The sequence below is a fragment of the Phacochoerus africanus genome, chromosome 9 (assembly GCF_016906955.1).
Source record: "Phacochoerus africanus isolate WHEZ1 chromosome 9, ROS_Pafr_v1, whole genome shotgun sequence".
Lineage (NCBI taxonomy): Eukaryota > Metazoa > Chordata > Mammalia > Artiodactyla > Suidae > Phacochoerus > Phacochoerus africanus.
In genome coordinates, this window is record NC_062552.1 from 106,277,368 (window position 1) to 106,293,277 (window position 15,910).

The window sequence follows — 15,910 nt, forward strand, 5'->3', positions numbered from 1 at the left end:
TAAATGTTCTCCAGCAAGAAATAGTCATGTTTAATTTGCCTCTAGAAAAGGAGAGTGGCCAGAAGACAAGGTAGCAAATGAATTGTGAATATCTCCAAGAACAAGTAGCAGAGGATGACAGAGCCTTCAAGTGACTCCAACTCAAAGCACAAAGGCTTCACTGCATTCTAACATATGACCTCAGGCACACTTTTTAAGGCACTCAATGAATATCACTGGCCCCAAACAGCATGGCTCCTTGAAAGATAATTTTCAAAATCTTACTTTACTCTTCTCAGTTTCAGTCTGTCTTAGCTTATTTTTCATTACTTCCTCATTCTCATCAGCTTTAGCTTCTTGTTTCTTCAATGCCTTGAAAGAGGTGGGAAAATAAGTATTATTCCAAAATACATACAAAACTGAAAGACATTACCAGGATTTACTTTTTTAAAAAAAGGCTGAGGAAGATGATCATGAGTTGTACAAAATAGTCACAGGAATTACAACCAGCTCATTCGCTAAAGTCCTAAGATCGTTTATTGGGGATTCAAATATAGACAACTTCCCAATCTACCTAATCAAGTTCCACTAAATTCCACTCTTACCCATCTTTGGGAATTTTGTAACACATGTAGACAGGTTTGACAGCTAAGAGTTTTCTTAGGAACAAATTTCACTGCCTATCTAAATAACAGTATTTAAAATTTACATTATCTGCTCAACTATTTCGACACAATACTAAAAACTAGTTCATGAGTTTTTCAAATTCTGAAAAAATATCTCATTGAGATAGAAACATGCTTGTCACATCTTTTTTTTTTTTTTTGTCTTTTTGCCATTTCTCGGGCCGCTCCTGCGGCATATGGAGGTTCCCAGGCTAGGGGTCTAATCGGAGCTGCAGCCACCGGCCTACGCCAGAGCCACAGCAACGTGGGATAGGAGCCTTGTCTGCAACCTACACCACAGCTCACGGCAACGGCAGATCCTTAATCCACTGAGCAAGGGCAGGGATCGAACCCGCAACCTCATGGTTCCTAGTCGGATCCGTTAACCACTGAGCCACGACAGGAACTCCACATCTTTAATACATATGTGATATTTTATCACAACATATAACTAGCTCTTCAAACCATACTTAACACAGAGCAAAGAAAGTATTCTTTTCTAAATTTTTGTCTTCAATAAAATAAAAAAAAAGAACTTTAAGGAAATACAAATTTCAAAAGTTAACCACAAATGTGTTTGTTTTGGTTTGTTTCTATGTTAAAATTAAACTTAAGGAAAAAAATATACTAAGAGCAATCTTTCATAACATCTAAAAGACATTCCATCTGTTCAAAAAATTTTTTTGACAATTTTAGCATTTAGACTTTAAAAGGTGTATGTGTAGAGGCCATCCAAATTGAGAAAAGCCAAATTTCCAGAAGTCTTTTCCAATAAGATCTATGACAGTCAATAGAAAAACTATTTTTAGTCAAAAAGCAAAACATGTTAAAACTGTTTTGGTGTAAGTATAATCAGTCACATTCTAATTTCAGAAACTCACATATCCAACAATTATCTCCAAAGAGCATTTACTATGTGCCCAGCAGTGTGCTATGGGCTACTAATATATGTATATATATAAATAACCTCGGACCCATAGACATGAGATTACAACTCCTGCCTCATGGATACTGCTCTCACTAATAAACAATTAAGTAAAAAGCAGAGAGACAGCATCAACATAAATAATAATTTTGGTTTGAGTATACATAATATAATAATAATAATGACACTTTTATAGTGATTACTGTGAAACTATAGTAAACCATATTATATAGTAAACTATATACTATATTATAAAATAATGTCTGGGTATTCTTCTTCTTATATATATTAAATAAATACATTACATATATTGAATATATACATTTAATCTCTATAATAATTCCATGAGTTATTATTAAGCCCATTTTATTGGGATGGAAGCTGGCTTATAAGGAGTTGAATAATTTGTCCAAGGTCATGCACCTAGTTCATGACAAAGAGAGGACATAGACTCAGGATGTCTGCCTCTTAACCACTGAATGGCACTGCCTCCCCATGATGAAATAATAATATCAGGCTTGTAGGGTAGATATGAAGAATAAATAATTTGATACTTCTAAAGCATTAAAATGTACAATAAAAAACAACCATTATGATCACTAAATTGTTAACAACTGATAAAGCACTACAAATCATAATGCCTTTCAGGTAGTTATCAAATGATTCTGATGTTTGATATTTCCTCTTCATTGTAGGGTAAATGGAATTTGTAGCAATCTTAAATTTTGTATGTATAATTTATTCAATTTTAGCTGGTGGAATGTGTTTATAAATTTTTCCTGAACAAAATTATCCTAGAAAAGTGAAAATTACTGCTGGCATCTTTATTCTTCCCATGTCTTCTCAGTCTGGTTAGACTGAGACACCTGAAGTGGGGGTGGGGAGAAGGAAAGGAGAAATAAAAATAAATAAAATAAAAACCAGCCCGGGCTTTTCCACAGAGGGGAGGTTATGAGGAAGACTTCTTCAGGCAGCTGATATTCATCAAACTATAAATAGTCAGGCTCCCCTTCTGGATTCAAACTCCTGAGCAGAAGCCACTCCAAATGAGTTTGCAATGAAGGCTCACCCAAGCCAGGTGACACCACTTGAGGCCATAAACAACTTCAAATAAGACAGGCTTGTCCCAAATATAAGAGCCATTCACTTCCAAAGCCAAATTCAAAATCTAACTCAGAAGACTCTGAAACCTTCAACCAGCAGTTGCTAAGACACTTCCAATGTGATTTTGTGCATCTCTTCATGTTTCGGATTGTTTCCACCACTGTCCTCTGCTTACTGAGGTAAGAGAAACAGAAGGACTCACCCATGAAGCCTTTAAAATTTGATTTAACTTCACGCTGCAACTCGGAGTTTAACTTACTTAAGAATTTAAACCCCAAATATTCTCCAGCAAAGAAAATTTTCCATTTTACTAACTGGAATTAATCCATTTCTGTCTCTTTTTCATGAGTGCCAAACCTTATATTTTAAAAATCCTATTCATTTTACAACAACAACAACAACAAAAAGAACGATATATTAACATTTCCCAAGTATTTACATATTTTATATTTTAGCATTATAAATGTTTAATTCATTTATATGCTTATTTTTACTTACTTAGACATTCAAAATAATCCTTGTTTATCCAGAGGCTTACATTTCCAAAGAGTAATACAAAAGCTTTGGTGTCACTATGTTGTAAACTTCAAAAGGCCAAGGGCATCATCTTGTCATAGTCACATTTTATTTCTAACACAGTACTTGGCACAATTTAGGTGGTAAACATATGTTATTGAAAGATGAATAAATATCCCTTTATAATCTCTGAATAATGGAGTTCCTGTTGTAGCTCAGCGGGTTAAGAACCCGACTAGTATCCATGAGGATGCAGGTTTGATCCCTGGCCTCGCTCAGTGGGGTAAGGATCCAGCATTGCTGCCAGCTTTGATGTAGGCTCCAGTGTTGCTGTGGCTATGGCATAAGCTGGCAGCTGCAGTTTTGATTCAACCCCTAGCCTGGGAACTTTCATATGCAGCAGGTGCAGCCCTTAAAAAAAAAAAAAAAAGGAAAAAAAAATATATAATCTCTGAAAAACAACTTCACTTTGCAACTGGCCAACTCTGTTCATCACATACATGAAAGTGTTCCCAATTTCTCCCATCTTTCTTAACCACATTTTCTCAAGCGCCAAGCTGTTTCTCTTTCCAGAAAAATAACAATTATTGGTATAGTGATGCTAGAAAATAAACATTTATTTGGGAATTTAAGTCAGAGAGTTAATAGCCCTTTCCTGTTTTCACAAGTTATCATTTTAGTCTTTTCTCTAGAAAAACATCCTTTGAATGGGTTTAAGAAGTTTTTTCTGAAAAATTTAGATTTACAGAACAGTTGTAAAGATAGATCAGATACCTTTCACCTAGCTTTCCCTAAAATTAACATCTTACATAACCACAGTAGTTTTATCAAAACTAAGATATTAACACTGTTACAAAATCATTAAATTACAGACTTTATTCAATTATCAAATATTCTTTTTTATTCTAAGACTCAGTATAGGATACCGCACAGCAGCTCGTCTATGTTCTCTAATCTGGAAAAGTTTCTCAATCTTTCCTTTTTTTTACTGTCTCAACATTTTTGAAGAGATACTTCAGGTATCTTCAATTTAGGTATTTTGTAGAATGTCCCTCAATATTGGTTTCTCTGATGACTTCTTATGATTAGACAAGGCTCATAAATTTGGGAGCAGAATACCACAGAGGTAAGTGCCCTTCTCAGTACAACACACTGTAGGTACATGATATCAGCATGACTCAGGTCCAGTGATGTTATCCTTAATCACATGATTAAAGTTGGGTGGCATCTGCCGAATCTCCCTGCCATAAAGTCAGTATTCTTTCCTTTCCAGACTATTTGTTAGAAACAAGTCATTAAATCTAGCCCACACTCAAAGGGAGAAGAATTAAGCTCCTCCACCTCCTAAAAGGAGAATATCAAAGAATATGTGGGAATATGGTAAAACCACTAAAGTAATGAGAAAATATTTTTGTACTTAGAGGCTATGAAACTATCCTTAAAGTTTCACCCACAAATTTTAGCTCAAAATCAACCAATTATATAGCATTATCAGTCCTTTTTTGGCCTATGAATTTTTCTGCATCAAACTATTGGTGGATGGAGCACACTCATCAAGTTTCCACCAATCCTAATTCTCCTGGGCTACTCCACTAACCAGGAATTCTCCTGATCCCTGTTCCCTGGAATCTTATTCAGCCTCATTGTTTGATTTCTTTGCAGCTCCTAGACCTTCCCCACAGGCCTCCTGACCTTCTTCTCTGAATTAAGCAGAGCAATTTGCCTCTATTTCAATTCTGTTTTGAATACCTTTACTAATTACCATGCCCAACACCCCCACTTTTGCTACCCTATAACAAAAAGATCTATCAGTTATCAGGATCCACTCCCCTTAAAGGAGGGTTGGGAAATAATTATTTTCATTCTGATACTAAGAGATATTTAATCTTTATTTCTTATAATTAGTGTAAATATTAGTAATTTTACTTGATGTGAAAATAAAAAACCAATAAACTGAACATTAATCATACTGTATTTTCTAGTACATGTTTTTACCCTATAAAACATAATTCTCCTGAAATTCAACTATTTTTTAACTTGAATTTCCATATGAACTAGTTGAAAAAAAAAAGAACATCTAATTCTCTTGAATGTCTAAGAATATGCAGTAAAATTTCTTCTCTTCCTTAATTTCTACCTTCAACATCTGGCCAGTTATTTATAATGTCACTTTTACAAAATAATATATTTTTCTATTGTAGCTCTACCTAGTGCTTAAAATGTTATTTAATACCCCCATTTTTTTTTCAATTTCTCCTTTTATTCTAAAGATAGGTAAATCTTAGATTACTTAGGCAATGAGAACCTAAATTCTATTTTTTTCAGTAGAGGAGCAAAATTGAGTTACTGAGGAACAATCTAAAGCAAATTACCATATCATTTTGAAATGTCATTCATTTTAAACATTATTTCCGCTTCCTATACAACATAAGCCATTAAACAAGTAAATACACAAGCAATATTCTAGCCCAGAACATTGAATCTATTTTCTACATTATTTAGTTTGAAATGAAAGACAAGAAAATCTAACTTTTAAGACCTAGTAAATATATATCAATGCGCTTTAAATTTCAAAAACACAGGTAACAGTCAATGGGAGATTGCTTTAAAATTAAATCAAAACTACAAGTCATTTCCTTAAACATTAAGAACAAACTTTAACTTATTTACTATCTTTTTTTGTGTGTGTAGTTTGTAAGGCTGCACTGAATTTCTTCTCCATTTGACTAAGATCAAGCAACTTAGAATTACATTAAAACTGACCCAGTAAAAGCAGTTATAAAAAGAAAAAAAAAATGCCAATGAATTTCTATTACTGTGTTATTTTGCCCTTTAAAGCTTGTTTTTTCTTACAAGCAGTTTAACTATAAAGTTATCATGTGCCCTGCTCCTGGATTCAGACTGTCTTTTACATGTTTAGGATCACAGCAACAACAGTAAGCCTTAATAAAGGGTCCCTGGGGCACATTTAAATCTTTAATAACAACAAGTTTTCTTCTTTTCCTTAAGTGCTTATTTTCATTAAAAAGACTAGCATATTGAGTATTATACTACTGCAGTTCTTTAAAGTAGATGATTCTGAATTCTCACAGTCACATATTAAAAAAAAAAAATGCAGGCTTTCCTTTGAAAGAGTAGGGGAAAGGAGAAAAACAAAATGTTTGTAGACATCTCATCTGACCATAAAAACTCCCACAACTCTGACAATAGGCATGTTTATCACGAGGCTCTAAAAAAATAACACACTCAAAAATGTAGAACAAATAGGGAATTAAAGGCCCTTTGTCTTTTTTAAATGGACCAGCAAGCTTGGGTAAGAATGATGGAGTTGGAATGAAATAAAGGTCACATGTTAACTCCCACACAGGCCACTGAAATTTCCACCAAAAAAAAAAAAAAAAATTATGAACATAAGCTATTGTGTCTCATCCCAATCACTCAGCAGTGCTACAACTGCATGCTTTTGGTCACAAGGGCAAGACCATGTAGATGATTCACTGGTAAACCAACAGGACTATAGAAAAACAAGTCTGTGCTCATATCAAACAATAGGTCTATAATATTCCATAAAGGTACAAACTTTTAAGTCTGATTTTTTTCCCCAGGAACCATAAAGGATGAAGAGATCATGTTATTGAGAACTGTAAAGATATCTGCTCTTTATATACACATATTTTTTAAAGGCTTGATACATCATGATCATCATCTAATCAACCATTAGAGCTCCAAGAGTGAGCTCTAATGGTTTACATTAGAGCTCACTCTTGCTGATGTACATTCAGTGGGTTTGAACAAATGTACAATGACACGTTCCCATTATTAAAGTATCATACAGGGTATTTTCATGTCCTAAAAATCTTGTGCTCCACCTAGTCATCTTTCCCCTCCCTACCCCAATTCCATGTAACAACCAATTCTTCACCAATCTCCATATTTTTTTCCCCAGAATGTCATGTAGTTGGAATCATACAGTATATAATCTTTTCAAATTAGCTTCTTTCACTTAGTAAAATGTCTTTCAGTTTCATCTTTTCATGACTTCATAAGTCATCTTTTTTTATAATTAAATTTTTCATGTAGACACAAAATAAAAATTACCAATATTTTAAGCTTCACAATATAATGACCCAAATTAGACCACATGAGCCATAAATTATAGTTATATTTATGTATTAAAAAATTAAATAGTTTTAAAGACATAATTTTTTTGCCCTGTAAATCACATTTGTTGCTCTTTTTAAAACATTTGACATCCAACGTTTTGCTGTCCTTTTTCTAAATTAATTTTTTTACTAAAGTATAACTCATTTACAATCTTGTGCCAATTTCTGCTGCACAGCAAAGTGATTCAGTTATACACATATGTACATTCTTTTTTATATTCTTTTCTATCATCGTTATCCCAGGAGATTGGATACAACTCTCTGTGCTATACAGTAGGACGTTGTTTATCCATTCTAAATGTAATAGTTTGCATTTACTAACCCCAAGCCCCAAGTTCATTCCACTCCCTCTCTCTTCTCCCTTGGCAAACCACAAGTCTGTTCTCTAAGACATGTTATATTTCAAATCAAGAAAAAACATTACTCAATATGTGTAAAACACTATAATGGGAACCTGATTTAACTAGAGTTTTTTTCAAAAAAATGAAGATCTGGTGTCTATTTCCAAAGCTTTTGGAAACCTAAATCAGCTCTAAAACCATCAAACATCGACAGAAAAATATATATTATGAAATGAAATGTATATGTGTAATACAGCATGATTTCATTGCTCATAACTACTACTATCATTTCAATTAACACAGATTTTATTCTGTCAAGTTCTGCGAATTTCTAAATTTTGTTTTTTCCTAAATCGTTAGAGATTCCTCCCACAAGAAAACTAGCTTAAGTCATGGAAAATTTTAGCCTTTAAATTCATCCAGTTGGGGATTATCTGTGCCAACAAAAACCAAAACAAACAAAAAAAAATTAAGTTACTTTTCAAGGCAGAAAACAATACATTCATATTCTAAATCCCTGAACCAATATCTAACTCAAAAGTAGCTAAGTGGATATTAAATTGGCCCCAGGAGTTCCCGTCATGGTGCAGTGATTAACGAATCCGACTAGGAACCATGAGGTTGCAGGTTCGATCCCTGGCCTTGCTCAGTGGGTTAAAGATCCAGTGTTGCCGTAAGCCAAGGAGTAGCTTGCAGACACGGCTCAGATCCCGCTTTGATGTGGCTCTGGCGTAGGCCAGTGGCTACAGCTCTGATTAGACCCCTAGCCTGGGAACCTCCATATGCCACAGTAGCGGCCCTAGAAAAGGCAAAAAGACAATAAATAAATAAATAAATAAATAAATAAATAAGCTCCCAAAAACTATTTTTTAGCAATAACGAAGGAACAAAAATTCTGTACCAACACCTATGATTCGAAAACAGCTTAATAAGTGAAAGTAGGTCAGAGTGATAGAAGTCCAAAGAGAATCCAATATTCTTCCTTACCATTATAAAACCATACAGATTTGGGGGATATCAAAGGGAGACTCTAAAAACTTGCTGACAATTGAATTACACTTATGTTCCAGATGGAAGTAGTAAACACAAAGTGAATGGAGTCACAAGATGATAACATTCCTGTTTTTCAAGGGGCAAAGTAATATAAAGTATCAGGTAGTTAAGCAAGATTTATCAGTAGGTAAATACATTGGTATTACCTCGGATGGTAACTGTAATCCTAAATAATGTTCTTTAAAGATACCTGAGGTTTTGAAACCTAAAACTCAATACTTTTCTTTGAGAATGGCCTAGGTATCCTTCTCTTTTTTCCCCTTCTTATGATAAGGTGTTTATTATTTCAGAAGTCCAAAGAATGAGTTTTTATAGGAATTATTGTGATAGGATAGATGAGTACATATTACTGACCTGTTCACCTAAACAAATAAATAAACTTAATGGTTCTACTATGTCCATACTTATGGAGTCTGTAAGGGGTTAGGGCACCCTGTGCTAATGAAGCCAACCAAGGTCATAGGTTCAATCACCATGAGAGCCAATTCCCTTTGCTCTCTTCCATGACCACAGTCTACTCTAAATCTGAGCCAAAGGCCACATGGAAGACTAAGTAGGCCAGAGACCATGGATGAATCAGCAAAATCCACTACCATGACTATAAAAATAACTCAAAAGTAAAACCCCTATTGACTAGTGTCAGGATTTCATTCTTCAAATGTTATTAAATTTGTCAATCGGCAAAGCAAAACCTTAATTACTGCCCACAAAGTTGATATGCTGAAAAGACACATAAGTCCTTTGACTTCTTTAATTCAAAAGCAACAATGCTAATGAGTATTATTCCCCTAAATGCCATTGTTTTTACTGGAATGGACTTTATTTTTATGCAATCTTTTACTTAATAAAAATCTTGCAAGTAAAGTTAAATGTGAGTCCAACAAGTGCACTTTCCAGGATTTCCTTCAAAATCAAAAAGCAAACGCTCTTAGTGGAGGGTCTGCTTTTATCCAAGTAGTTTCCTCTCAAAAAAGAGACTCATAGCTTTAGTAGAAATCCCAGAGCAATATGATAGTACTTCATTTGACCTTGTAAACGCAGAACCACGGAATTTGAACTGTTGACAAATAGAAGAACACAGATAATTATGGAAATTTAATTTATAATTTCTCATATTTTCTATGTATTTAAGCAGAATGTCCTATAAATTTACAACATCTTTCATTGTTCAGAGTTAGAGGATATTATTTTGTGCCTTTGGATTTTTTTTTTCTTTTTTGTTTTTTTACTGTTTTCTAATCAAAATAAAACAGTACCAAATCTATGAATAAGCCTATCTGTACCTGAGTCATCTTTGTTTGCACAATATGACTGTGCACTCAGTAGTTGCCCAATAAATATTAATTGATAAAGATGGAAAAGGGCTTTATAAACAGATGGTCTGAAAATGTAGATGGAAACATTCCACTCTTCAAGAAAAGCATAAAGTAGAAATTAAACAAGTCCTGCACTCAGAAAATCTCGGTCTAGAGCACAAAAATTTTTCATCATCATCATAGCATTAACAGCATTAAATGTCTATCTGCATATGGTCCCTAAACAAAGGGACTCACACAGATTCATGCTAGCCTTATTTGTTAAAATTTAGAATGACAATATTAGTGAGAAAAAATAAGCACACATAGCAAAACAAATGTGATTAAAAAACACTTTGATATCTGGTCATATGTACTATCAACATAAAATATGTGTCAGACTTAAATGCAATGCACAGAAGCAATATGAGTATTTATTCATAATGTAAACCTAAACTATTTCCAAATAGAATTTGAGGCACTTTACATGAACACCTATGCATATATTTAAAGAATAGGTGAAATAATGAGTCAGAGACAACAATGGCCATAAAAGAATTAGTAGTGACTATTCAAGAACCTAGCGAGTAAAACAATCAGGAAAAAAAAAAAGAGAGAAGAGAAACAAAAAACTGCATGAGGACTAACTTCAGTGAGGTTAGGACCAAGGAAACTACAAGTGAAGTGACCAACCCTGAAAAACATACATTATCCAAAAACACTTGATTAATAAAAAAACGTAAGTTCGTATACATGGGAGAATTTTGGAGAAAAATAGTTGAAATGAGGAGATGAAAGAGGGTAGAAAGTACCTTACAAGCATGTAATAACTAATGGCCTTAGGTAATACTTTTTAATAAAGTACATGCCTAAGAAGATATGACATGTGTTAATTATATAGAAATGAGATTATATGAATTGCAGGACAAGTGACATCCACACATCACCTCATAGAACTGCACCCTTCAAAGGAATCCAAAGGCCCTAACTAGCATGTGAACAGTTGACATGTTACCTCTTCTCTGAAGTGAAATACACCTCTAAACTTTTAACTTTTGTCTTATTAATACCAAATAGTAGGCCTCTTAAAACTACTACCAAAATGGAAGATTCTTTAATCCAGCCAGCTATACATAAATAAGAGTGTGGGTGGGCATGGTAGGCAAGGAAGGAAATCAAGAAAAAGGCTAAGAAAGAAGACTAAAGAACATGATATGTCTAGGACCTGCACATCTCGAGATGCACCAAATATTGTTCAACCAGCTTTGGAAAACAAATCCTGTTAACAGCCAATCTCCCTTTTCCATCTATTTCTTTGCTTTCAGCATGTTGGCATTAACAGTTTTTTCATTACCTTACCAAAAAAAAAAGTGTTTAAAAAAGAAAAAAAAGTGAAGAAAAAGAAGTAATCCACAGTTAACAAACATAAAAGAGGGAAGAAAATAATTCCAATGGCATAAAATGAGAAGACAGAGCAATGTTGTCAATCAAGACTATAACAGGTCCAAATTTAAATAACTATTGCAGTCACAGATTGGGAAAGTGCTTATTATGTAGCAATAAGCAATGGGGTTAGAATCATATTCATAAAAGAATTGCCTAAAATTATTTGAAAATGCACAATCTCAGTAAAAATGCCATCTCTTTCATCTAAATTTTCCCAAAGGGCCAAGAAGGGGTAACTGTTTCCTCTCTGGGCTACTCTGGAGCCTATGCAAAAATAAAATAACACATTTATTGAATGACAGTGATTAACATTTCCATTTTCTCAACTAAAGCAGGAGCCCTAAAGAACAATATAGCATTTTAAGTATCTTTAAATCCCCAGTCCCCAGAACAACACTTAGCACAGAGCAGGAAATCGACGGTATTGGCCAAGTGAATATTTTACTATGTATAGTTCTGACTACATAGCATGTAATAGTCATTCATTCATTCATTCACTCATTCCAGGCCACTGTTCTACACCAGACATTGCTCTATGTGTTGGAGACACAGCAATGAGCAAATAGACTAATTGCCTCCCTTCCTGAAGACTGCATTCTGCTCAGTGGGGGAGAGATGGCATACAGATGACAAGTAAAGAAAAGTGTTATATAGAAAAAAATACAGCAGTGTAAGGAGCTCTGGAGTGGAAAAGGGGTGTATTATCTAGGATAGTTACTAAGGCCTTTGTGAGGAGGAATTCTGAATGAGATGAGGCATAAACAAAGCAACTGTTTTCCAAGTTGAAAATCCCTGGCTCTGGGAATGGACAGTGTAAATATCCAGAAGCAGGAGGGTGCCTGGCATGTCCATGGAAAAGCAAGGCCAATGTAGTTGGCCTAAAGTAGGCAAATGGAAGAATGATAGAAAATCAGGGTAAGAGGGCAGGCAGAGAACATATCAGAGGGGCCTTGTAGGCTGGGGAGTTTAAATTCCTTTCTGAATAGGTTAAAGAAACCACTGAACGATTTTAAAGAAAGATTATCTGATTCTATGGGGAAAAGACTGTAAGGTGGCAAGAATGGAAGCAAGGAGGCAAGGAGGCTACTGCACTAGCCCAAGTGAGAGATAATAATCACAAGATGATAAATGAGAGGAGAAGCCATAGAGGGGGTGAATTGTTATCAATTCAGAAAATATTTTCAAGACAGAGCTGACAATTTCATGATGAACTGGATGTGAAGAGTGAGAGGAATATTAAAAGTAAGTATATGAAAGAAACAAAACTTTATTAATATAAAATTAAAGGTATTTTACTATCAAGATGAGTAGCCATCTTTTTACAAAGAAATAAATCATATGCTCTACATATTGTGATGAACTTCACGAAGATGTTAAGATTTAGCATCTTCTGTACAAGTTCACAGGTCAGGAGGGGAAGAATAGCAAATGGAGCTCCAGAGACCAAATGTGGCCTGCATCACAGCATCACTAATCTGATCCCCATCCAAGACTGACAATGGCAAGCAGTGCTTCAGGATCTCAGACAATAAACACAAAACTGCGAAACTTTCTTACTGCCATATGAGGCCCATTAAGCAACTACATAATAAGGCTATAGCTACAAATACTATACTAACTTGACCATAATATGGACAAAGATATGTTAGAAACACCTAAGCAGTTTCTCATTTTTTGAGCAGTAAATAAAACCACAGCTTCAGTATTTAAAAAAGAAAAACAGGAGTTCCCATCATGGCTCAGTGGTTGACGAACGCAACTAGTATCCATGAGGACGTGGTTTGATCCCTGGCCTTGCTCGGTGGGTTAAGGATCCGGTATTGCTGTGAGCTGTGGTGTAGGCCGCAAACGTGGCTCAGATCCCGCATTGCTGTGGCTGTGGTGCAGGCCAGCAGCTACAGCTCCAATTCGACCAGTAGCCTGGGAACCTTCATATGCCACAGGTGTGGCCTTAAAAAGACAAAAAATAAATTAAAAAAGAAAAAAACCAAAGGATCCAGGGTACTGAATAGAAATATAAATTAACTAGAAATTCAAGAAGTTATAATAGAGATTTCCTATCAACTAAAGAAAAACAAGCAAACAAAAAAGACTAGCCAAAGGAAGAAAAGCATTAGGACATCAGTGAAAAATGAACGTAACTGGCTTGGATGAACAACAGAGTTAAAAGGCAGCGATTATGAAGGAGAAAAAGTGATAATTAAGAGAAACAGTCTGAGATCTATATAATACAAAAGTTTAGAGAACATGTCTTTGGGATACTTATATACAGCTTAGAAATATGAAATTTGGAAAAGGGCATAAGAATATATGATTCTAGTGAAATAAACTCTCATATCAAATTATAGTTGCAAACTGTTTTTCTATACATAAAAAGATTTCTCCTCAGAGGGAGGGAGAAGAAGAAAGGAACTGTCACCCTGAATAGCAAGCATGAAAGAAACTCTAACAATAAGGCATAGAAATGACAGATTTATTGCTAAATATAATAGATGTCTTAATATGTAATACTCAACATCATATTTTATTTTTCAACAGTGGAAAGCAACATTGTTTTTAAGTTTTCAAATAGCAATCAATAAATAATTAGATTTGTCCAGTCACAATGTTTGTGCCAAGTGTATTTTCAGGAGCCCTAAGAGAAGAGGTATGTGTATATACTATAACCATTTTTCAACAGAGTTTAGCAACTTTAACAGACAATGCCTGCAGGGTCACAACTGATGATTCAATACTGACGACTAGTGGTCAAAAACATGTAGTACTTTCATGATAATTATTTATCTTATGATTTTTATCATCTAACTTTGAAACAGTTAATGCAAATTATGTGCAAAACCTTAAAAAAAACTTGCCCTAAAAACATTTTGAAAATTACAATAGAAAAAAACTGTACCTGCAAAGCCTCTTAAAAACTCTTTTCCATCCGTTATTTGCAAGGTCCCCAAACCCAAGTGAATCAGCACTGCTGTTGACCCATAATGGGAATAAGTACATAAAATGCCAGTTTATTCACATCCGCATTGCTACATTCACATTTCAAAAATCCATAATTAATATTTCAAGAGATCTTAGCTTTAGATTTCATGTATCTGAGCATTTCTAATTGTTTTTTCTGTCTGTTAGACACTAAGACATAAATCTAGCTGTCCTAAATTTTCAATATAACTTGAAAAAGTGAACTCACAATATCAAAATGTTCTTTTATAAAGTTGAAATATTTAAAATTTAATGTTAATGGTCTGAATTCTTGAAGAATGTTTGTGTGATTTTGGTTAAATCATTAAAACTGTTACATATTAAACTTCAAAAAAGTTAAAATATATGGATCTGCATTTTCTTCTCTACAAGAATAAAAGCAGTAGAATAACACAATGTAAACAAACCTTTAAAAGAAAAATATTTTTTTAACAAAAATGCTACCTGCAGCTAAATGGTTATTTACATTTGAAAGCAGCTTTCATTCTTTCAACAACTATTCACAGAATGTCTGCCATGTGATAAACACTGTACTACATGCCCCAGAAACAGGCATGATGGACAAAGTTTCTGCCAGTGGAGGAAGACTCTAGCAGGGAAGACGAACACTAAGTAAACAAATAAACTACAATTACTGGTGACATGAAGTACTACTGAAACATAAAGTGATATGACATGATAAGGAGCAATGGCACAGAAAAGGGCTATTTTAGAAAAGGGGGAAGGGAAGTCCTCTCTAAAGAGGTGGCAATTAAACCTGAAGGATGAAAAAGGACCAGTTACACAGAGAGTCAGAGGGAAAATGTTCTAACAAGACAATAAGAGAAAATCACTGTGGCTGGAATATATTTCTTAGAATAATCTGTAGTGTCACACAGAAACATTAAAAAACAGAATATGTTTAATATTTTTACTAATAAAAAAAGAAATTGACAGTGATACTAGGTCAAAATAGAAGTTTCAACAAGTTTCAAAGGAATTAATATAAAAATAAATAATTAAAAGTTTAAAAATAAGCTGATGCCCATATTTGGAAAATTCAAAGGCACTCCTAAATTAGCCATGAATTACAGAAGAAATCATAATAGAAATTATAAAAGATTTAGAAATAAACTACTATAAAAAAGATATCAGGGAGTTCCCATTGTTGCTCAGTGGAAATGAATCTGACTAGTATCCATGAGGACACAGGTTCGATCCCTGGCCTCGCTCAGTGGGTTAAGGATCTGGCATTACCATGAGCTGTGATGCAGGTTGCAGACACAGCTCAAATCCCGAGTTGCTATAACTGCGGTGTAGGCCGTCAGCTATAGCTCCGATTTGACCCCTAGCTTGGGAACCTCCATGCACCGTGGGTACAGCCCTAAAAAAACAAAAAAGACAAAGAAAAAAAAATCAAAATATAGGGTAATTTGTTCATAAATTTATAGCATTAAATTTTTAT

General features: G+C 34.3%; 1 protein-coding gene across 5 annotated transcripts in view; it reads right to left on the minus strand.

Moving 5' to 3' along the window:
- The window catches only part of CEP128 (centrosomal protein 128), a 424,380-nt gene that overhangs the window by 320,541 nt on the left and 87,929 nt on the right, over positions 1 to 15,910 (minus strand). For 4 of the 5 annotated variants that reach the window (XM_047795264.1, XM_047795267.1, XM_047795265.1 and 1 more), the window contains one exon: positions 265 to 351. The exons of the other annotated variant lie outside the window; for it this stretch is intronic. In XM_047795264.1, the coding sequence (XP_047651220.1) occupies positions 265 to 351 (87 nt within the window). The remainder of the gene's footprint in view (positions 1 to 264; positions 352 to 15,910) is intronic. 5 annotated transcript variants of the gene reach the window in all.